The sequence below is a fragment of the Balaenoptera borealis genome (assembly GCF_965194805.1).
Source record: "Balaenoptera borealis genome assembly, chromosome: 1".
Classification (NCBI taxonomy): domain Eukaryota; kingdom Metazoa; phylum Chordata; class Mammalia; order Artiodactyla; family Balaenopteridae; genus Balaenoptera; species Balaenoptera borealis.
The window spans coordinates 30,379,103-30,404,178 of NC_138860.1; the positions used below are offsets into that span (position 1 = coordinate 30,379,103).

The window sequence follows — 25,076 nt, forward strand, 5'->3', positions numbered from 1 at the left end:
CTTCCTAGTGGGTGGGAAATTTGTCTTATGATTTTGATTTGCATATTTTAATGCAGTTACTGGCCATTTGTATATCTTAATACACTTACTGGCCATTTGTATATCTTTTTAGAGAACTGTCTATCAAATCCTCTGCCCATTTTTCAATTAGATTACTTGTTTTTTTTGTTATTGAGTTGTAAGAGTTCTTTATACATTCTAGATACAAGAATGTACTTGATTTGCAAATATTTTCTCCCATTCTGTGGGTTGTGTTTTCATGTTTAATTACATTTTAACATATATATTCTGGGAATGGATTTTTTTTAAAAACCAGGAAACTGTTATGAAATAAATCAAAACCCTACTAAAGCAAGTATTTAATGAATATGCAAAACAAGGTACATGCAAATATAAGGCATTTATAGATGTAAGAAAGAAACATAGATTACTTATAATCAAGATGCCTCAAGAGCACTTGATTGGTAAAAGATCATCACAGAGCTGAAATAAAGAAAAGGATCTGTATTTTCCTTCTCCTTATATTTTGCCATGGAATAAAGGAGTACACAGTGCAAGGCTCAGAAAATTAATTCAAGAATGATAAAAAGGGAACTTAACAGCCTTCTCTGTAATTAAACAATCAGAACTAGTTAATTTCTTCTGCCACATCAGAGGACACAGTCAAGTACTACCATGACCCCAGGGGCAGAGGTACTCATACAAATAGTCATGCATTTCCTTAATAAACACATGAAGCACCTGCCATGCTCTAGGCATTGGGTTAGGCAATGGGAACATAGGAAACAAAAAGGTATGTACAAATAAAGGTCTATTCACACATGGATGGAAATACCTAGAATGAAGCAACTCCAACTAGGAGTAGAGGTTGGGGGTCATACAAGCCTCCAACACTTACTAATTTAAGAAGCACTTTCACATTCATTCCACAAATATTTATTGAACATATAATATGTGCTAAGTATGGCATGGCACAAGGTGCTGGAGACATACAACCAAGCAGCTCACAAGCTGGTGGAGAATCACACAGACAAATGAATGCAGTACAATGTAGCATGTGCTGGAATGACGCTGCACAAAGCAGGAATCTTATGTTGATCACTGATGTATGCCAACTGCCTAGACTAGAGCTAGGTGCATGGCAGGTACTTAGTAATATTTGATGAATGAATGAAAGCAAGTGCAGAAGAGGAGCAGACCCAGCCAGGAGTAGGCCATTCTCTTATTTAAGCCTCAAGGCAAACCAGTGTGAAAGATTTGTTACTGTTCTTATCTCATTGGAAACAGAGGCTCAGGAAGTGTAAGGGACATGCCCAGCATGCTATAGGTTATAAATGCTGGAACCTGGCACATCACCAGCATATAAATGCTCTATCACCAAAGACACAGTATCCAAACTTATTAGAAAATAGCAAATGTAAAGAGACCAGCAACTCTGTGTCTAAATTTGTTCCTCCCTGAAACCAAACTCCAGTTTTGGGAACATGCAAGGAAGTTCAGGAAATTCCTAACTGAAGCAAAAACATGGGCATTTGGACACATTTCAGAGTTGACCTAGGCTCCTGTCTAGAGCTAAGATCCTTAGCTTCTCCATGTTAAACCTAAAGAATGTTTAAAGACCCAATAGGCTGAGGAAATTAATTAATTTGAATATTTAATTTATTAATGGAGATAGAAAAATGAGTAAAATGCAATTCCTAAAATCAAGGTATATCAGTCCAAACAAGGACATGAGACAAGTGTGAGTAATTATAAGTTTGAATACGCTAAACAATGTAACAAATAAATCATATTATGGGAGGACAGAAAAGGAGAAGTAGCCTCTAGGTGACAATATAAAAATGTTTCATGAGGAGATAGTATATGAGCTAGAACTTAGAGAATGTATAGGACTCTGATAGGCAAAGATAGGAAAACATATCAGCCGGAGGGGCTGGCAGGAGCAAATACACAGAGGCAGACAAGATGAGAGCATAACCATGGGCTGACGATTATTTTAATTTGGGGCACGGAAGGCATGGTAGCCAGTAAATGAAGGAGGCAGAGAAACGGGAGGGCCAGGACTCAGAGGATACATGGATCCTTCCCTCCCAATGAGATCAGACTGGATTCCAAGAAACCAGGAGTCCTGAGAGTGACACATGTTTGTTTGTTTGTCTTTTAAGCATCGAGGAGACAAGGAAATGAGTTCAGAAGACATATAAAAGCCCCAGCAAACAGCACCAGTGCCTGAATGAGGGAAACAGCAATCTGGAGTAAGAGGGAGGGACAACATGAGAGACACTGCAGAAGCCCAAGCCATCTATCTTGGTGACAGATGGGGTATCTGCATATGTGTGTGCTGGGGAAGAAGTGTAGGATGAGCATTGGTTTTTGTTTGTTTGTTTATTTATTTTTTATTGTTTTGTTTTGGGCTTTTTTGTTGTGGTTTATTTCTCTCTTTTAGCATTAGTTTTTTTTTTTTTTATACTTAGAAGCTCATCCTCATTCCAGAAGGAAAGTAATTTAAATCAAAAACTCCTTCTGATACTCACCTGCCAAGACAACATTCTGAGTAGGGGCGCCTGGTGGGTGTGGCCCTTCAAGAGGCTCCTTTCTCAGCCCCACACTCCTCCTCAGTTGGGCATCCAGTCCGAGAGCTTCATCTTCCCTCTCTCTAAGCTGGGATAGAGATTCCCACCAGTACTGTGTGGGGAGTTGTTCCCAAACATTTGTCAGGGACCCTGACCACCATTATTGGCAGAACATTTGATGAAGGACCCAGTACTGCCATTCCAGGCAGTTCCAGAAACTGTTTATTTGGGCTTTGGTACTAAGCACCCGTTGCAATTTTTGTGTTCCTTCACTTGGTTTCTTGCTTGTCAGAGTAATGCAGGAACTACAGAAATGCTCCTTTCAGTCTTGTCCAGTGGAAAACCAATGAGAAAACCAAAATACATCTTTCCCGTTCTATAGCAACTTTATCTAAAAACATCATACTTCTGTAAGATGGAAACCACTTTGAGCAACATAAGAAAAATAACTCAAGTATAATGTGCCTCTTTTTTCATTTTTCTTAAGTCCCTGTCTCTCCTTATGGACTTGGCATCTTAATAAGTCACTTGGTTTTTCCTCTAGAATTACTGATGACCCTTTCTCAACAATCAACACTCCTCTTCCTCACTCGATGAAAGATTTGGGGGAAAAAAAAAAAAAAACACAAGATTTTTAGACCATGTGTCTTGAACATCTTCATGGCCACATTACCTTTCAAGTGAAATAACTTCTAGCATAAATGGCTTGCTTTATGCATATATATACTATATATGGTAATGTCTGAGAAAATTAACTATGTATGACAAGGATGTATACCAGAGTCACATTAAGTTTAGACTTAGAGCACTCTTATAAAAATAAGAGGTGTGTGTATTGAAAACAAGAATTCCCTCCCAAAACTGACTTAAAGGACAGATTTGAGACCCATCCCCCACACACCTTGATTTCTACTTGCCTCAACTTTGATAGAACTGAAAATGTATTTGTCTTAGTCTCATAAAGAACTGGAAAGTAGGTTTGCAAAAATTGGTTAAAAGCCAAGATTCATTTTTTTAAAATTTTAAATAACAACAAAAAAGAGAAATCCCCAGATTGCAAAAATTAATACTCTAAAAGTTTGGTTTTTGTGTCTTCACAGAATTCTCCCAAACTGTTTTGCCCTAAAAACAGAAGCTTTGACATAGACGCCATCTACAGTGTAATAGATGATGCCAAGCAATACGTGTACATCGCAGTCATGGACTACCTGCCTATCTCCAGCACAAGCACCAAAAGGTCAGTGAGTGTGCAATCTCAGCTTAGATCCTGGGCTCCAGGGCCAGACACTAAACTGGAGACCACAGGAGAAAACACCCTGGACACTGAGATGCTATCAGGTCACATTAGGTTGCACACCATTCACATCTTCTCAGTGTACATTTGCAGCTCACCCATGGTGCATCTCCTCTCTCAGTCCACTTTAAGGACTCAGGGTCTCATCCCACAGAACCACCTCAGTAGTTTACATTATAAGCATGAGAGCAACTTTAGAATAAAGATTGGGTTGTTTTCAACTTGAAAATTATTTGGAAAAATAAATAAATAAAAAAATTTTAATTATTTGAAAAAAATTTTTTGAAATTTATCAGTTGAGAGGTACCTGAAGGACATACTGAAACTGAGTAGGTCTGGCAAGATTTTCCTTAAAGGAGGTATCACTTTGTTGTATTCATGTAGGTCTTCATTAAATGCTAAATTTTCATGCTATCTTTTCCACTTAAGGAGAAGGAAATTTAAAATATGTATGTTCTCAGTCAATCCATCCATCTGTAAGAGGAAGAGAGCATCTTAAAATGGAGATTTATTTTTTAATATTCATCACTGTTTAAGTGTGGAAATACTTGGAATCAACTTAGGAGCGGAATTTATGTCTCTAAGTCATAAATGCATGGCTAGGCCCCAAGTATTTCCCACTTTTGCTTTCTTGCAGGGAATGCAGAGATTTGGGTGCTTGTAAATGTTTTGAATGATCCATTTAATCCAGGAAAAGTTTCCAAAGTGCAAATTTCTAAGGGTACAAACTGAGACATTTTTAATTTGGAAAATTACAATTTCAAAATAACCATTTACTGAGGTTAAATAATGTGACGTGCCCTATATTGCTTGAATATTTTTCATATTGCCAACCTCACATATGCATAATATACAACTTCTCTATGCAAATGACTTTAAGATTGCAAAAGATGTGTTTCTCCCAGAAAGTGATGACTCCTAATGATTGTCAAAAACAATTTTAGGCTGCAAGAAGCACATTATTAGGACACCTTTACTTTAAAATATTGTGCACCCTTTGAATATTCATGAATTTTTTCCACATGCTTTCATTTTTTCAATCCCTCTTTTTTATGTTTTTCCCATTTATTGTTTATTTGGTTTTAGATTTTGTCTTAGACTTCAGCTTCACTTTGGGAAGGGTTTGAAACATAATAGATAGGTTTTACCTGATTTTCCTGTTATTCGGGAGAATAAGTTCAAGTTTATGGACTTATTAGGATGGGATGATAATTTCAGAAGATTGGCAAAACCTTCATTCCATGAAGTCCCTTCAAACAAACAAAATTAGGATCCTTCATAGCCAAGGGGGAAGGAATTAGTATGGATAATCTAAAATATTTTGGAAATACAAAAATTAGAGAAAACTAAAAGAACTAGAAACTGACCTGAAATCTTGCATTTTGATTATAAAAATACCATTATTGTTATTATTCAAAGAGCAGTTCTTTTATTATACTGATGATATTTCAAACCTGTTAATATCTCTAGCATTTTAAATGAAAAGCCATCAGAGACATAAGAAGTAGTTCAAACATCAAGGTTAAAATTAAATTCTTCTCAATCATATGAATGAAAAAAATTTTTAAAGAGTGGACTTGTTTTTACATCATCCTGGAGAAATTTTTCAGGCATGAATTCAACTTGAATAAACAATTAGATATTTTCAAATATCAGTGTGTTAATAACCTACAAACTTAAGTTTTAGTCTGCACAGTAAACATAAAATGAAAGAGAAAAAATCCACATGCTTCCAAATTAGAAATGGTTGATATTGGTAGGCAGAGATATTGGATATATTCTCCAAACTGGGAAGGAACTTTGACACCAAAAAACAAAGCAATTATGAAGTTTATTGTGGGTAAATTACATATAGGCAGGATTAGGCAGATGGAGATCTAGAGGCATTCTCAGCTGCACTCCATACTACCAAAGGGGCACAGGGGGACTTAAAGGGGCCAAAGGTAAAAATAGAACTGACTACTAAGGGAGAAGCATGTCTGCACTGACAGGAACCAGAGATAATTCCTCCCCTGAGGGGGTCTCATGACCATTAAACATCTGCATCAGCAAAAATCATTCAGTTCATATCAGATGAAGGCAAAGATAAAAGATGAACATGTTCCAAATTAAGGAACAAGATTAAAAACCAGAAGAAGAACTAAGTGAAGTGGAGATAGGCAGTCTTATCTGAGAAAGAGTTCAAGGTAATGATCATAAAGATGATCAAAGAACTCAGGAGAAAAATGGATGAAAAGAATGAGAATTTAGAAGTTTTTAACAAAGAGAAAATATAAAGAACAACCAAGCAGAGATGAAGGCTACAATAACCAAAATGAAAAATACACTAGAAGGAATCAACGGTAGACTAAATGATACAGAGGAAAATGGATCAGCGAGCTGGAAGACAGAGTAGTAAAAATCACTGACATTGAACAGAAAAAAGAAGAAAAATAAATGAGGGCAGTTTAAGAGACCTCTGGGACAACATCAGGAATATTAATATTTGCATTATAGGGATCCCAGGATGAGAAGAGAGAGAAAAGGACAGAGAACATATTTGAAGACATAATAGCTGAAATCTTCCCTAACCTGGGAAAGGAAACAGACATAGAAGTCCAGGAATGACAGAGAGTCCCAAACAGGATCAACTCAAAGAAGAACACAACAAGACACATGGTTATTAAAATGGCAAAAATTAAAGATAAGAGAGAATATTAAAAGCAGCAAGGGAAAAGCAGCACATTACATACAAGGGAACTCCCATAAGGCTAACAGCTGACTTCTCAGCAAAAACTCTGCAGGTCAGAAAGGAATGATATGATATAAAATGATGAAAGGGGAAAACCTACAACCAAGAATACTCTACCTGGCAAGGCTCTCATTCAGATTTGATGGAGAGATCAAAAGTTTTACAGACAAGCAAAAGCTAAAAGAGCAGCAGTTTTAAAAGTAATGTTGGGCTTCCCTGGTGGCGCTGTGGTTGGGAGTCTGCCTGCCAATGCAGGGGACACGGGTTCGAGCCCTGGTCTGGGAGGATCCCGCATGCCACGGAGCAACTGGGCCCGTGAGCCACAATTGCTGAGCCTGCGCATCTGGAGCCTGTGCTCCGCAACAAGAGAGGCCGCGATGGTGAGAGGCCTGTGCACCGCGATGAAGAGTGGTCCTCACTTGCCGCAACTAGAGAAAGCCCTCACACAGAAACAAAGACTCAACACAGTCATAAATAAATAAATAAATAAATAAAAGAATGTGAATTTCTAAAAAAAAAAAGTAATGTTAAAGGGACTTCTCTAAGAGGAAAAAAAAGGCCACAACTAGAAACATGAAAATTATTATATTTGCAAATGATATGGCCAATAAGGGGTTAATATCCCAAATATATAAACAGTTCACACAGCTCAACATCAAAAAAACCCCAAACATCCTGATCTAAAAATGGACAGAAGACCTGAATAGATGTTTTTCCAAAGAAGACATACAGATGGCCAACAGGCCAGGAAAAGATGCTCAACATCACAAATTATCAGAGAAATGCAAATCAAAACCATAATGAGATATCACCTCACACCTGTCAGAATGGCTGTCATCAAAAAGGCCACAAATAACAAATGTTGGTGAGGATGAGGTAAAAAAGGGAACCCTTGTACACTGTTGGTTGGGATGTAAATCGGTGCAGCCACTGTGGAAAACTGTGGAGTTTCCTCAAAAAACTAGAAATAGAACTACCGTATGATCCAGCAATTCTACTACTAGGTATATATCTGAAGAAAATGAAAATACTAATTCAGAAAGATACATGCACCTCAATATTCATAACAGCACTATTTACAATAGCCAAGATGTGGAAGCAGCCTAAGTGTCCATCAACAGACGAATGGATAAAGAAGATGTGGTATATATATGTAATGGAATACTACTCAGTCATAAAAGTGAATGAAATTTTGCTATCTGCAACAACATGGATGGACCTGAAGGGTATTATGCTTAGTGAAATTAGTCAGACAAAGAAAGACAAATACTGTATGATATCACTTAATAGGTGGCTATAACAAAACAGAAACAGACTCACAGATATAGAGAACAAACTAGTGGTTACCAGTGGGGAATGGAAAATGGGGGAGGGGCAAGATAGGGATAGGGAATTAAGAGGTGCAAACTGCTCTGTATAAAATAAGCTATAAGGATATATTATACACCACATGGAATATTTTATAATAACTATAAATGTAGTATAATGTATAAAAATATTGAATCACTGAAACTTCAATAATATTATTAATCAACTATACCTCAATTAAAAAAAGGAAAGACAAGGCAACATATCAAATACTGTGGGATACAACAAAAGCAGTTCTGAGAGGAACGTACATGCTTAATATAACATATATATTACAAAATTAGAAAGATCTCAAATAACAAGCTAACTTTACACCTCAAGGAACTAGAAAAAGAAGAACAAATTAAGCCTCAGGTTATCAGAAGGAAGGAAATGATAAAGATCAGAACAGAAGTAAATGAAATAGAGACTAGAAAAATAATACAAGGGATCAATGTAACTTAGAGCTGGTTATTCAAAAAGATAAACAAAACTGACCAAACTTTAGCTAGACTAAGAAAAAAAGAGAGAAGACTCAAATAAGTAAAATTTGAAATGAAAGATAAGACGTTACAACTGAAATTACAGAAATACATAGAATCTATGAGGCTACTATCAACAATTATATGCCAACAAACTACATAACCTAGAAGAAATGGATACATTTCTAGAAACACATAACCTATCATCTCTGAATCAGGAAGAAATAGAAAATCTGAACAGACCAATATTGAGTATAGAGATTGAATCAGTAATCAAAAACTCCAGAGCCAGACATCTCACTGGAGAATTCTTCCAAATGTTCAGAAAACAACACCAATTCTCCTCAAACTCTTCCAAAATATCCAAGAGGAGAGAACAGTTCCAAACTCATTCTACAAGCCCATCATTACTTTGACTCCAAAGCCAGATAAGGATGCCACAGAAAAAGAAAACTATACGTTCCCTGATGAATATAGATGCAAAAATTTTCAACAAAAGATTAGCAATCCAAATTCAAGAACACATTAAAAAGATAATACACCATTACCAAGAGAGATTTATTCTGGGATGCAAGGATAGTTCAAAATACACAAACCAATAAATGTTATTACACACATCATATCAATAAAATAAAAGATAAAAATTACATGATCATCTCAATAAATGCAGAAAAAGCATTTGACAAAATACAACATCCTTTCATGATAAAAACTCTTAACAGACTGGATGTGGAAGGAACATACCTCAACAAAATAAAGGTCACATACAGTAGACCCACAGCTAACATTATATTTAATGGAGAGAAATTGAAAGTGTAAGATCAGGAACAAAGAATGATGCCTACTCTTACCATTCCTATCCAATATAGTAATGGAAGTCCTAGCTAGAGCAAATTAGGCAAGACAAAGAAATGAAAGGCATTCAGATCAGAAAGGAAGAATTAAAGTTTCCATTATTTGTTGATAATATGTTCTTAAATAGAGAAAATCCCAAAGAATCAGTCAAAAAATATTTGAATTAATAATTTCAGTAAAGTGGCAGGATACGAAATTATCATACAGAAATCAATTGCATTTCTTTACACTAATGATGAAGTATCTTAAAAAGAAATAAAGAAACTCATCCCATTCACAAAATCATCAAAAAACCCACAAACTATTTAGGAATAAATTTAACCAAGTAGGTGAAAGATATGTACAATGAAAACTACAAAACTTTGCTGAAAGATATCAAAGAAGACACAAACAAATGAAAAGACATCCACATTCATAGATTGGAAGAATTAATATTGTTAAAATGGCCATACTATCCAAAGCAATCTACCGATTCAGTGCAATCCCTATCAAAATAACAAATGCATTCTTCACTGAAATAGAAGAAACTATCTGAAAATTTGTGTGGAACCAAGAAAGACCCTGAATAGTCAAAGCAATCCTGAGAAAAAAAGAACAAAGCTGGAAATATCACACTTCCAGATTTCAAACTATACCACAAAGCCGTAGTAATAAAAACAGTATGGTACTGGCACAAAAATGGACATGTCAACAAATGGAACAGAATAGAGAGCCAGAATTAAACCCCAGCATATACAGTCAACTAATACTCAACAAGGGATCCAAGAATACCCAACAGGGAAAGGATAGTTTCTTCAACAAATAGTGCTGGGAAAACTGGAGAAACACATGCCAAAAGATGATATTGGGCCCTGTCTCACACCATCCACAAAAATTAACTTGAAATGGATCAAAGACTTAAACATAAGACGTGATACTGTAAAACTCCCAGAAGAAAACGTAGGGAGGAAGCTCATTGATATTGGTCCCGGCAATAATTTTTTTGGCATGATGCCAAAATTACAAACAGTAAAAGAAGAAATCAACAAAAAGGACTACATCAAACTCAAAAGCTTTTTTCCAGCAAAAGAAACAATTAACAAAATGAAAAGACAACCCACAGAATGGGAGAAAAATTTTTTAAACCTCATATCAGATAAGGGGTTAATATCCAAAGTATATAAAGAACTCGGTCAACTCAATAACAACAATAACAAAAAAAAATTGATTTTTAAAAATGGGCAAAAGAACTAAATAGACATTTCTCCAAAGAGTATATCAAAATGGCCAACAGATACATGAAAAAATGCTCATCATCACTAATTATCAGCGAAATGCAAATCAAAACCACAATGAGATATCACCTCCCACTGTTGTAATGACTCGTCTTGACGAAGACAAGAGATAACAGTTGCTAGGAAGGATGTGGTGAAAAGGGAACCTTTATACACTATTGGTGGGAAAGTAAATTGGTTCAACCTGTATGGAAAACAATATGGAAGTTCCTCAAAAAATTTAAAAATAGATCTAGCATATGATCCAACAATTCCACTTCTGGGTATGTACTCAAAGGAAATGAAAATGGGATCTTGATGAGATGTATACACTCCCATGCTTATCACAGCATTATTCACAGTAGCCAAGATATGGAAACAACCCAAATGTTTATCAATGAATGGATTAAAAAGATGTAGTGCATTTACACAACGGAATATTATCCAGTGATGAGAAAGGAGAATACCCTGCCATTTTCAATAACATGGATGGACTTTGAGGACATTATGATAAGCAAAATAAGTCAGACAGAGAAAGACAAGTACTAAATGATATCACTTACAAGTGGAGTCTAAAAAAGTTAAACCTATAAAATAATGGTAAAATGGTAAAATGATGGTGCCCTGGGAACAGTGGGGTGGGTGGAAGGGTGGATGAGAGTGATGGTGTTTAAGGGTACAAACTTGTAACGAGTAGTAAATGAACCATAGAGACCTAATGCACAGTATAATGAATACAGACAATAATATTGTACTATAATGATGTAATGTGATAAATATCACTACATTGGCAATCATATTACAATATATAAATTTATCAATATAACATGCTGTATACTTCAAACTTACACAGCATTATACATCAAATTGATTTGATTTTTAAAATGTAGGCCTGTTAGTCTGTGGGGTATTAATATATTTCATTTATGTATTCATTCAACAAATATTTATTGGGCACTGTGCAAGAGTGATTAAAGTGTGCATAGTGTATAGTCCCAGGAACTTTATCCATTAGGGGCCGAAGGACACAGGATAGATTTTCATAGCACAGTGGGGTGGATAGAACAATAGGTATGTGTACAGAATATTATACTTGGTGAAAGGGCTTCTATGGCAGTTTCAGGGTTTGAAGAAGCTTATTAGAGGAAATGCTACCCAAATTATCTTTAAACATATGCATGAGTTAGAAAAAAGGGTGAGAAAGGGAGTTATCCAGGTAGAAAGGAGAGCTTGAGCAAAGTTTCAAATGGAGAAAAATAGCCTGGTCCATGCCAGGATCTATAACAAGGTCAGTGCAGGAACATAGAGCCCAAGATAAGGTGGTGAGAGACCAAATTAGAGACAGGGCAAGGACGAGGAGCAAGAGGGCCTGACTACTGGGGAGTCTTGTGACCTTGAGGAGCCCCCACTGTGTTTTAATCAAAGGATGATTTGCTACAGTCCAAGAGATAAGGGACAGACCAGCTAACCATAGAGCCATAGAAGCCAATGGAATCTAGAGCAAAACATAGAAAGAACACTCTTTGACATAAATCACAGCAAGATCTTTTTTGACCCACCTCCCAGAGTAGTGGAAAGAAAAACAAAAATAAACAAGTGGGACCTAATGAAACTTAAATGCTTTTGCACAGCAAAGGAAACTATAAACAAGACGAAAAGACAACCCTCAAAATGGGAGAAAATATTTGCAAGCACATCAATGGACAAAGGATTAATCTCCAAAATATATAAACAGGTCATGCAGCTCAATATTAAAAAAACAAACAACCCAATCCAAAAATGGGCAGAAGACATAAATAGACATTTCTCCAAAGAAGACATAGAGATGGCCAAGAAGCACATGAAAAGCTGCTCAACATCACTAATTATTAGAGAAATGCAAATCAAAACTACAATGAGGTATCACCTCACACCAACTAGAATGGGCATCATCAGAAAATCTACAAACGACAAATGCTGGCGAGGGTGTGGAGAAAAGGGGACCCTCTTGCACTGTTGGTAGGAATGTAAATTGATACAGCCACTATGGAGAACAGTATGGAGGTTCCTTAAAAAACTAAAAATAGAATTACCATATGATCCAGCAATCCCACTACTGGGCATATACCCAGAGAAAACCATAATTCAAAAAGACACATGCACCCCAATGTTCATTGCAGCACTATTTACAACAGCCAGGTCATGGAAACAACCTAAATGCCCATTGACAAATGAATGGATAAAGAAGATGTGGTACATATATACAATGGGATATTACTCAGCCATATAAAGGAACGAAATTGAGTCATTTGTTGAGACGTGGATGGATGTCATACAGAGTGGAAGTAAGTCAGAAAGAGAAAAACAAATATCGTATATTAATGCATGTATGTGGAACCTAGAAAAATGGTACAGATGAACCGGTTTGCAGGGCGGAAGTTGAGGCACAGATGTAGAGAACAAACGTATGGACACCAAGGGGGGAAAACCGCGGTGGGGTGGGGATGGTGGTGTGTGGAATTGGGCGATTGGGATTGACGTGTATACACTGATGTGTATAAAATTGATGACTAATAAGAACCTGCAGTATAAACAAACAAACAAAACAACTAATACCAAACTTTCTTTGGGTTAATTTGTACAGAAATTGTTAATATAAATGTTTCAGACATTACATGAAATTTCTAAAAATCTTATATGTTCTGGTGTAATGTATAAGTCATAATTCCAGTTATTACTTTAAAATGTATATCTCAGAAATAACTAAAATTCCTTGTCAATTGCATTATTATGAACTTTCATCAAATCTTTAACCGTGGTCATTTTTAAGTCTTTTGTCATTTACAGGCAGTTCTGGGTGTACTCTGATGCTTTTGCAAAAATGTTCCTGTAAAAGGGTTTCATCTTCAAGGAATTCATGGAAAAGACTCTGACAAGTACAGGTTTCTGGTAACTGACTATACTGCTGAACTGAATGAATAAGCATTTTCAGAACTCTAATGGAAAACTGATGAATTCATAAAAGTGCTAACAAAAGATCAAGATGAAAAAAAATTAATTACATGGGACTGAGTGAACTGATGAGGATGGTTATAATTTTTGTGACTTTCTGTTTGAATTTAAAAAAAAAATCCCACAAGGACTCAGAGGCAAAAAATATACAAATCAATTTTCACTGCAAAGTAAAGCAGCTGTTACAGTGGAGGATTACTGGACTGAATGTCAATATTATGACATAGTATGAGTGTGTTTCGTGTTTGGTAATTGCAATCATTGTTGCTTTTGTTGTGGTCATCCATTTACAATGCTTGGTGTCAGTTTATTTATCTCTTGTAAAAATAAAATACAGTGTGTGTGTGTGAAAAAAAAAAAGAAAGCAAAATGTGTACTAATTCACTTAGAGAGGAAGAACAAACTACATATAATGATTGGACTTGTTCAACAATAAAGAATGATATCTTGATATTTTATTTTCTTCACTTGATACCAGATAAACAATGTCTTTGCCAGCTCAAGATGGTATAATATTGATATTGAGGATCATATACTATTTTAAAAAAACCTTTTCATAAAGAAAAAAAAAAACTACAAACAATAAATGCTGGAGAAGGTGTGGAGAAAAGGGAACCCTCTTGCACTGTTGGTGGGAATATAAATTGATACAGCCACTATGGAGAACAGTATGGAGGTTCCTTAATAAAGTAAAAATAGAATTACCATATGGCCCAGCAATCCCACTACTGGGTATATACCCAGAGAAAACCATAATTCAAAAAGACACATACACCCCAATGTTCATTGCAGCACTATTTACAATGGCCAAGTCATGGAAGCAACCTAAATGCCCATTGACAAACGAATGGATAAAGAAGATGTGGTACATATATACAATGGATTATTACTCAGCCATAAAAAGGAACGAAATTGGGTCATTTGTAGAGACATGGATGGACCTAGAGACTGTCATACAGAGTGAAGTAAGTCAGAAAGAGAAAAACAAATATTGTATATTAACGCATATATGTGGAATTTAGAAAAATGGTACAGATGAACCGGTCTGCAGGGCAGAAATAGAGACACAGATGTAGAGAACAAACGTATGGACACCAGGGGGGAAAGTGTGGGCGGGGGGGTGGGGAGGGATGAATTGGGAGATTGGGATTGACATGTATACACTAATATGTATAAAATAGATAACTAATAAGGAACCTGCTGTATAAAAAAAATAAAATAAAATTCAAAGAAATAAAAAATAAAAAAGATTGCTAACAAAAGAAAAAGAAGCCAATGGAATCAATTTTAAAAAGAAAGTGTAAAAAATTAATAAACAGAAACCTCAATTAAATAGAGTTGGGAGACCAGAAGGAGAAGTTCTCACACCCTGCTAGGATAGCAGAGCCTAACAGGAAAAAGACAGATTCCTCTTCTTTCCTGGCAAGGACTCAGCCAATGAAAGGCCATGACACTTTGTTTACCATAGCCCTCCCAACTTCCTTTTCCCCTCTGTAAAAGTGTTCTCCCTCCCTTGTCATGCATGTGTCTTGCCCATAATTGCAGATCCAGAATTGCAATTCTATGCTGATTCCAAATAAACCCATCTTTGCTGGAAAAGTATCTGGCAGTCTGTGTGTTTCAGGTCAACAAAAGGAAACATCAACATAGCCACATGTAGCCTGGTTTAACAGTAAAGTAAGAATTGAATGATGTTCATTAGATTTGGCAGTTAAGATAATCACTGCTGACTTTGAGAAAATTTGCAGAAGAATCGTGGGCTGGAGGCCGGGGTCAGTAGGCTGATAAGTGAATAGGAGGTGATGAGGTAGAGGCAGAGGTTCTAGATTCTACTATCAAGAAGTTTTGTTCAAAGAGGAAAGAGATTGTACACCAGCCACAGAGCAATGCAGAGTCAAAGGAGAGGTCTCTGAATGGGATAGATTAATGTTTTTTTCTCAAATGAATAAGCCAGAGAGGGAGAAGTTGAAGATATTTTCGGGAAGGAATGACTAATCAAATGCAGTTGCAGGGAGTCAAGGGAACAGCTTGGGGAGAAGGGGGGGATGCCTTATCCTCTGAATTAGAGGGAAGGGGATAAGGATGTGTGTGGCTATCAGGGTAGAATGTTGAGGAGGACCCTGACCAAGACCTCCAATTTTGTGAATGAAGGAAAAAACAAATTTCTCTAGAGTGGGGCAACATTTAGAATAATTACAAAAGGTACAAGAGGTAGAACTGACCTAACACAAGGATAGGGATTGGCAGATGGTATTGAGAGCCCTGAATGCATTTGTGTTTTCTCCAGTCTGCACAAGCTTGAGATGGCTTTTTCCAGTTGTCCTCTGCTTTATAGCTATAGAAATACATCAAAGGTATTACAGCACTGATCTAGGATTTAGACTTTGCAAAGAGCTAAAGGAAGGGAGAGGGGCAACTGTCCTTCAGGTGATCGGAACTGATATTAGGCTTGTCAGGGAAAGGAGATCAGGAGGAACTAATGGACCAGGAAAAAGTAGAGGGACCTTGGATCTGGGGCCCACACAGGTGAAAGAGCAGGTACAAATAAGAGAGTAGAGGAACCTGAAAGACAGGAAGCTGGGGTCAGATATAAAGAGGAGACCTTTGGAGGTGCAATTATTATGAAACTTGTATATTTTGAATAGTATATCATTAGTCCAAATAATGAATTGGTCCAGAATTAGGGGAAGATTTGTATGAATAAATGAAAGGTCTACAAATTACAGGGCTACACAGAGATAGAGCAATTTGAGACTTGTCTTTAACGTGGGACAAGTTGTTTTTGTTTTTGTTTTTTAACATGAGAACTAAGTTACAGTTCTGAAAGAAACATTGTGTTTTAGGGGGTGGGGGGCAGTGGCTGGACCCACATCCTAAATCAAGTGGACAGCACAATCTGGTGGAAAATACACAGCAGAATTTTAAGAGAAGCTGTGGCCTTAGGGAAGAGTCTGGATTTAGTCAAAGTAAAAGGTTAAGAATTCAGGGAAAAGGCTAAGCCTATAGGGGAAACTGCCTGATGGAGGATTCTAGGGCCCCAGAGTAGTGCGGGTCTTGGTAAGGAGAGACGAAGACAGTTTGGAAATAAGAGTGTGGGGAAGCTAGGATAACGAGAGCAAAATCTCATTGGGGGTGACACTTACCAAAGAAGAGAGGTTTGAGAAGCATTTGGAGACAAAGGGGTGCTCAAGGATCCTAACTGGAATTCTGTTGGAAAGTTGATTCTCCTTGCACATATGAACTGAGACCCAGGTAGAGTTGGAGGTGTAGTGAGGGTGACATGTGGTGGTGGTCAGTCTGTCTGTGCCCTCTGCCCACACAGCCTGAGAACCTGGTGGTAGGAGACCTCATTTTAGGCTGGACAGGACCAGTAAAGCACCATTTCTCAATGTCCTAACTCAGGAGGCTGGCATTTTTTCAACATATCCTACCAGGTTATTTATCTTACAGAAAAAAGTAATGATCAAGTTAATATCAATGTTCTCTATAGTCTAGAAAATTTATTTCCCCAAACTAACTAATTTTCTTTATTTTATCTGTATGGATATTATTTCTACAGGACTTACTGGCCAGACTTGGATGGGAAAATTAGAGAAGCGTTAGTTTTGCGAAGCATTAAAGTTCGACTCCTTATCAGCTTCTGGAAGGAAACTGACCCCCTCACATTTAACTTTATTTCATCTCTTAAAGCTATTTGCACTGAAATAGCCAACTGCAGTTTGAAAGTTGTAAGTATTATATTGACTGAGTTATTGAATTAAAAGTTTATTTCCTTCATACATCTGTGAAAACTGTAAGCGCACACATACACATGAACTTCCAGTCAGAACCAGGACAACAATCTTTGATAGTGAAAAATATCTCAAAAGGTAGGTTAACTAATTTTTCAAAACAACCGTATCCCCAAAAAAAGGAGACTAGAATCCAAGTTTCCTGGTGCCAGCCTAACCCTCTTTATATACACTTTCAGTTGCATCCTCTCCATTTTGTTCAAACTTCCTCCTTCACCTACTTTTCTTATTTGTGAGACTGTGACCAACAGAGCATTGGAACATGCACCAGCACAGACTCCCCCAGCCCTAAAGCACCCCCAGCCTGGGTTTCTGTACTTGTTCCAGGTCCCTTGAGCTGCACCCTAATCCATGTCTGCATACGTTGAGGGAGGCAAGGTTGAGGATTCGTACTACCCTAAACGTGCTAACTCTCTAGCTCACCTTTGAATCTCCTCTGGTCCTCACATGGAGCACCCTCTTCCTCCCCTCAGAGCCCTTGTACATGCGCTTTCCTCTCCTACAATAGTCTCCTCCATGCATTATCTGACTAATGCCCACTAATCCTTTAGGTATCAGCTTCCCCCAACCTCCGCTGCAGTCATTCAACAAATGTACACTGAGACCTGACTCTGCTCCGTGCCAGGCCCTCTTCTAGGTGATAAAGTTGTGCTCCATGAAGCATTCAGGGACCCAGGATGACAGGGGCTCCACTGTCAACTTTGACACATGGCTTCCAAGATGGCCTTGAGCCTCAATATCCCAAGGCCAATCAGAAGAAGAGAGAGTGCAGGAGTGCACAAGAGGCATTTATGAGTTAGGCCTAGAGGTGATGAATGTCCCTGTAGCCTTCATTCTCTGGAGGACAGTCCCTCCGTGCTCAGCAAAGCCCCAGATGTCAAAGCATCAGAATATAGAAAATAAAAAGATGTGTTTAATACAAGCAGAGGCAGAGAGGAGAATACCTGGGGCCTATGGCACATGATGCATTTGCTCCTATCTCTTCTCTCAACTTCCCCTCAGAACAATTCAGTGGTCTCCACCCACCCACTGTTTCCTGACCCCACAGCACACCTGCTAATAAGGCACTGTCAGTTGAAATCTGTGTCATGAAATATTAAGGGCTCTCATTTAAGACTTACAAGAAATTACAAGGAGAGTAGAATCCATCATTCTAACCTCTACAGTATTTATGCAGCTTCATTTTTTCAAACACTCATGGTCACATTACTCGAATAAACCAAACATTAATAGTTCACTGTTGGACATTTAATAAAACAGAGACTCCAATCTTCATTTAAGCCAGGCCATGCATTTCTAAGCATCAAGATAAGCCTTGAGGAGAAGGAAGTCTATGGCCCCGACATCTAGACCACAGATGGATGAAAAGATTTTCCAAGAAGAGTGGGAGTTGGAATCTTGCATATAACATGTCTTCAGGAGCCTGGGAGCACTGATAAAGCAGATAGCCTGGTAATCTCTGTCCTTAGAGCAGTAAACACCTTCCCCCTGGCTTTGTGGGTTTGTATCCATGAGGAGGCTCATGGAAAGAGACTGCACTCACCAAGTTTTCCTAGTTAACTGAGGTTTTTTTAAAATAAATTAACAAGTCACTTTTGAAATATCTTTGCTGTCACTTGCAGCACGTTAGGTGTCTAATAGTATGTCAGTGAATACAATATGATTTCTGCTGTTGTCTTAGTCTCCCAGAAAAAGGTCTTTTCCCTCTTTAGGGTCATCTTCAACTTTCTAGAGGAAATGGGTTCTCAGTAAAGCCTCAAACTGTGATGCCATCACTGACTTAAATTAGGATGTATAATTTATTCTTTTTCAAATTTGTCTCGATTCTGCAATAATATCTTCCTCAAAAGGAAATAGCAAGTGTGTAGACAAGTATGGTGATAGAATGTCCAAGCAAGATGACTGCTGGCTGTTATCAGTATTCATGTGACCTCACAAGTATAAAACCACGACTTAAGAGCATTCACAGGTTATTAAGTCCACTTGAAGAGTCCACAAAGGCTATATGTGAACCCATCAAACTTGACACAGATTTTGCAGAAGATAGGAACTGAGGAAATAAGGTGATCCAGTCTGCATTGCCTATAATCATGGTAATATGGCAATAGGAGAACATTCCTCTGGTATGTACAATAGACAGTTCTTAGGTGGTAGATTTTGGCCTGTGTATCATTGATCTCAAGGGTTCTACAAAAAAAAAAAAAAATCAGAATACAATTTTCAGGGCTGGAAGAGACCTTAGTGATCACTTGGTTTATCACTTCTTTCTCAACCTGGAGGGGAGGGAAAAACCAACTCTCATTATTTCCCCAAACCAAATTTGAACACTTACAGTTTTAAAACTGTAAATGATATCTCCATTTCTAGATATCATCCTATTTTTCTCACTGCCTCTTCTTTCCTTCAATCACACATGATTCTACAGATGTAAGACATTCTGGAAATATTCCATGCAGTTTTTAAAATGTTCCACGTTTTTCAATGTGGAGGAGACCTGAGGTCTTCACCTTTGATGGTGTCTTCCTGTGAACTCAGTCACAGTTTAAGCCTCATCTGAGCACTTGCCAATTTCAGCAGAATCCTGAAGCCACTCCTGATGTCACCTACCTCTCTTAGCTCCCCCATCCCCATTCCAGGTGAACTGGAATGCTGCTTTTTGGATCACATTAAAGTTGAAATTCAGGATTTATGGTTTGAAGTTGTGATTTTTTTGAGTTGCTTATTAAAAGAGCTTGTAGACCTAGGTGTTTAGATGGAAACTATTTGTTCTTTTGGCAAAATCTTTTTTTGACCTTTGCAAATCCCCAATTAATTCAGCTAGTCATTGACATGGGCCTGCTGCTTCTTATAATATATGCCACATGTGAGAATTCAGTTCATTGGCATGCTTGACAGAAAGCAACCTGAGGCATACTTAAAATGCCAGTGCACTCTGATGAATAAGACAATAAGAATTAGACAATTTCTGGCCCTTTCCCTGTTAAAAGAATGAATTTTATGTTCATTTTATAGTTTAAAAGTGTTAATTATAGACCTAGGTGAGCATGATAATTTTCTCTCTTGTTGCCTATATGGATTTGAGAACAAAAATAGCTTCATCTATATGAAGTAACAAGATTGTGGTTTTAATAACTCAATATGAGGTCTATTGTTGATACTTGAATAAGAAACCCTTCTGTGTTTGAACGAAACCAAAAATGTCCTCTATATTCACCTGCTTTGTTTATTTATTTATTTATTTATTTATTGTCTTACAGAAATTTTTTGATCTGGAAAGAGAGAATGCTTGTGTTACAAAAGAACAAAAGAATCACACCTTCCCTAGATTAAATCGCAACAAGTACATGGTGACGGATGGCGCAGCTTATATTGGTAGGTATCAGGGCTGTAAGGCTCCTTAGGGGATCATGCAGGTTAGTGGTGATCTATCTGTACTCTTCTGTACCCCATGGTGAGGAAACCCCTGCTAGTGAGTGGGGGACCTTGAGGTCAGGAAACAGGAGGGTGAGGGCAAAGAGCTCTTCAACCGAGCATCTCACCTGTGGCTTGGTTCATATGCTAGGAGACCATATGTGATGTCTTTTCATAAATGTTTTGCAGAAATTCCATGGTCCATTTGTCTCATTTTATAGGTGAGGAGTTGGATGGCTCATGAAAGGCCAGTCCTGGCACTGAAATGAACCCAGCGCTCATTTCCTACCCACTGTACCACAGCCAGCCTGTCATGAGTAATGGGGAGGCAGACATCATTGAAATTCGATGCCCAAACAAACCCTACCTGTGCAATAATCCTACCCCTGCCATTTTTAAAATATCTAACTTTGGACAATTTACTTAAGCTCTCTAAAAACCTCAGTTCTCTCATCTGTAAAATGGAGCTAATAATAGTTTCTACTTCATAGGGTGAAGTTTAATTGAGATAATATGTACAAAGCACCTTGCACAATTAAAGCTCCTAACACATAGATAATACTAGATTCATGTCAGCTATTATTATTAAGGCAATAAAGCTCCAGATATAGAAACAATATGTATTGGTATATTTTTTACTAACGGATTAAATCTATTCTACTTTCCCATGGTGTGCATGAGTCCAGAGTAACCCCTTTACTGGTACTGTCACAGGCAGAGTGGAAGTTATTATCTATAAAATGAAAGTGCATAGATCACAAAACAGCAGGATGGTTATTACACCATACAAATGAAGTAGCAATCTCAAAGCAGAAAAGAAAAATGTGTCTGGGATAAAGGAATATGGAATCTGCATTGTTTTTTCCAAATTCAGTGAGTAAAAAATATGCCATTTTAACTTTGTAAAGCACCTTATCTTATTTGATTCTCTTAGCAACATTGTCAATAGGGAAGGCAGCTTTAATCACCTTCAATTTAGAAATAAGGAAATTGGGCCATAAGATATGAAATGAATTAAACACTTACTACTTCCTCTCTCAGTGTGGAGATGTTCTGTCTTTTCCCATTTCAAATAGTTGTGTGTCTTATTAGTAGAATAATAGAATAGGGTAAGAATAATAGAATAGGATATTGAAATTTTTTAAAATGTGTATCATTCCAGTTCTAGAATATGACAATATTATTTTATTCATGTTGTCCCTCTCAGTGACCCAAGAGGTGATCATTTAGATTTTCTCATGTTCATCAATGCATGGAGAATAGAATGAAATGAGCTTCTTTTTAAACAAGTGGCAAAAGCAAACTCAAAGTTGTTTAGTCAAAAATGGGAACTTTTGCTTCAATATTGGGAAACATAGCGATGGATTAAGTTTTGGGCACAGTGGGATTTAAGGACTCAAATCTGAATATTTTACCTGCAGGGTTTACTTAAAGTAAGTTGTTACGTGCACATTCAGCAGTGACATGTGCTTATATCCAAATGTTCTTTATAATGAATTAAGTAAGTGTATTGGAGTCAGACAAACCTTTTTTTGATTTCAAGCACTGAAACTTACAAGCTGGAAGATGGTAAAGTCACACAATCTCTCTGAGCCTCTGAGGAGCCTCTGTTTCCTCATCTTTAAAATGGGAATAACAGCACCTATCCTTTGGTGGTGGTATGAGGATTAAATGAGATAATATATGAGAAGCTCCCAACACTGTCACTGATCTCTCTGCCAGATTCCTACTAAATAATGATTCCTGATTCTCTCCCTTCTTCCTTCCCTGTAATGCATTTTTTTAAATAGACTTTTTTTTAAAAGCAGTTTTAGGTTCACAGCAAAACTGCAGAAGGTACAGGGATTTCCTATATACCCCCCAACCCCACATGTGCACAGCCTCCCACATTACCAACATCCTTCACCAGAGTGGTACATTTGTCACAATTGATGAACTTACATTGACACATGATTATCACCCAATGTCCATTGTTTACATTAGGGTTCTCTCTTTGTGTTGTACATTCTGTGGATTTGGGCAAATGTATTTGGGTAAAATGTATGTGCTATTGTAGTATCACAAAGAGTAGTTTCACTGCCCTAAAAATCCTCTGTGCTCCACCTATTTATCCCTCCCCCTACCCTGGCAACCACTGATTTCTTTTTTAACTAACTCCGCAGTGTTGTCTTTTTCAAAATATATGGTTGGAATTATATAGTGTGTAGACTTTTACGATTGGCTTCTTTCACTTAGTAATATGCATTTAAGGTTCTTCTATGTCTTTTCATGGCTCGATAGCTCATTTCTTTTTAGTGCTTAATAATATTCCATTGTCTGGAATATTATTTATCGATTCACACTTTATCCATTCACCTATTGAAGGGCATCTTGGTTGCTCCAAGTTTTGACAATTATGAATAAAGCTGCTATAAACATCCATGTGCATATTTTTGTGTGGACATAAGTTTTCAACTCCGCTGGGTAAATACCATGGAGCATGATTACTGAATCATATGGTAAGAGTAAGTTTAGTTTTGTGAGAGACTGCAAAATTGTCTGCCAAAGTGGACATACCATTTTGCATTCCCACCAACAATGAGTGAGAGTTCCTGTTGCTCCACATCCTCACCAACATTTGGTGTTGTCAGTGTTCTGAATTTTGGCCATTCTAATAGCTGTGTATGACACACATCTCATTGTTTCAGTTTTCATTTCCCTTTGACATATGATGTGGAACATCTTTTCGTATGTGTATTTGCCATCTATCTTCTTAGGTGAGGTGTCTATTCAGGCCTTTGGCCCATTTTTTAAACAGATTTTTAATTTTCTTACTGTTCATTTTTAAGAGTTCTTTGTATATTGTGGATAACAGTCTTTTATCAGATATGTCTTTTGCAAATATTTTCTCCCAGACTGTGGTTTATCTTTGCATTCTCTTTCATTCTCTTTCACAGAGCAGAAATTTTTAATTTTAATGAAGTCCAACTTATCAATTATTTCTTTCATGGATCATGCCTTTGGTGTTGTATCTAAAAAGTTATCACCAAAACCAAGGTCAGCCAGGTTTTCTCCTATATTATCTTCTAGGAGTTTTGTATTTTACATTTAGTTATGATCACGTTTTGAGTTACATTTTGTGAAGGGTGTAAGGTCTGTGTCTAGATTCTTTTTCTTTTCTTTTTTTTTTTTTGCATGTAGATGCCTAGTTCTTCTAGCATTGTTTGTTGAAAAGACTGTCTTTGCTCCATTGTATCACCTTTGCTCCTTTGTCGTGATCAGTTGACTATATTTATGTGGGTTTATTTCTGGGTTCTTTATTATAATACATTTTTAAATGAGTACATTTTACACATAGCATTTTAGCAAAACATTAGTTCCCTAGAGTGAAGCATAGGTCTAATATAAAAATTCTTAAAGAACATAAAGAGGGAAAATTCATTGATAATTTAAATAATTATCAGCATATTCTGGAAATCTCTTAAGAAGTCACTCAGATACCTGCTGAGAATGCTGAATAAAGAAAAATCCACACTAAACCTTGCATGGAAATAGAGTTCCGTTAAATGTTCACAAGACTTACAGAAGAATCCCCAGACAGTATCATCTCTCTAATTTTTTTTTTAAGAGCTCCTGACTTATTTATTTATTTATTTAATTTTTGGGGCTGTGTTGGGTCTTTGTTTCTATGTGAGGGCTTTCTCTAGTTGTGGCAAGCAGGGGCCACTCTTCATCGCAGTGCGCGGGCTTTTCACTGTCGCGGCCTCTCTTGTTGCGGGCCACAGGCTCCAGACGCGCAGGCTCAGTAGTTGTGGCTCATGGGCCTAGTTGCTCCACGGCATGTGGGATCTTCCCAGACCAGGGCTCGAACCCGTGTCCCCTGCATTGGCAGGCAGATTCTCAACCACTGCGCCACCAGGGACGCCCCCATCTCTCTAATTTTGATTTGAGTACATTTGAGTCAAGCTTGGCAAAGTTGTCTGAAAGGTGGTTTGGTTATTTATATATTATATCCAGTGAGTTCATCTACACCCTCACAGGGTGTTCCTGAGGGTAGCACTACAGCTATCCTGGCATCTGGGGCCTAAATGTGCATTCTAGAAGCTGAAATGGCAGTCTCAAAAAGAGCTGGGTAAAACTGCTTCCCAAACTGAAAAATGACTGAAGCATATACATGATTTTGAGGTTTAGCCCAGCCATCAGGAAATAAAGGTAGGAAAACAATCACGCTGGTGTAGGAATGCCCTGTAGTCCCGTGAAAGATGCCTAGGGCTATGATTCCTGAGAACAGACTAATTAAAACTTTTGAGAATCAATAAAGTTGGAGGATCTTGGCTCCATCCATTGTATCAAAGGAAAAAAGCTGAAT

At 37.4% G+C, this 25,076-nt stretch overlaps 1 protein-coding gene and 1 long non-coding RNA gene across 7 annotated transcripts in view; one reads left to right on the forward strand and one right to left on the reverse strand.

Moving 5' to 3' along the window:
* Positions 1 to 25,076, forward strand: part of PLD5 (phospholipase D family member 5) — a 478,515-nt gene that overhangs the window by 444,311 nt on the left and 9,128 nt on the right. For all 6 annotated transcript variants that reach the window (XM_082340840.1, XM_082340839.1, XM_082340841.1 and 3 more), the window contains 3 exons: positions 3,674 to 3,810; positions 17,086 to 17,254; positions 20,575 to 20,689. In XM_082340840.1, the coding sequence (XP_082196966.1) occupies positions 3,674 to 3,810; positions 17,086 to 17,254; positions 20,575 to 20,689 (421 nt within the window). The remainder of the gene's footprint in view (positions 1 to 3,673; positions 3,811 to 17,085; positions 17,255 to 20,574; positions 20,690 to 25,076) is intronic.
* The window catches only part of LOC309605589, a 582,281-nt gene continuing 581,003 nt past the window's right edge, over positions 23,799 to 25,076 (reverse strand). The window contains exon 2 of the long non-coding RNA XR_014231422.1: positions 23,799 to 24,642. This is a non-coding gene — a long non-coding RNA (uncharacterized lncRNA). The remainder of the gene's footprint in view (positions 24,643 to 25,076) is intronic.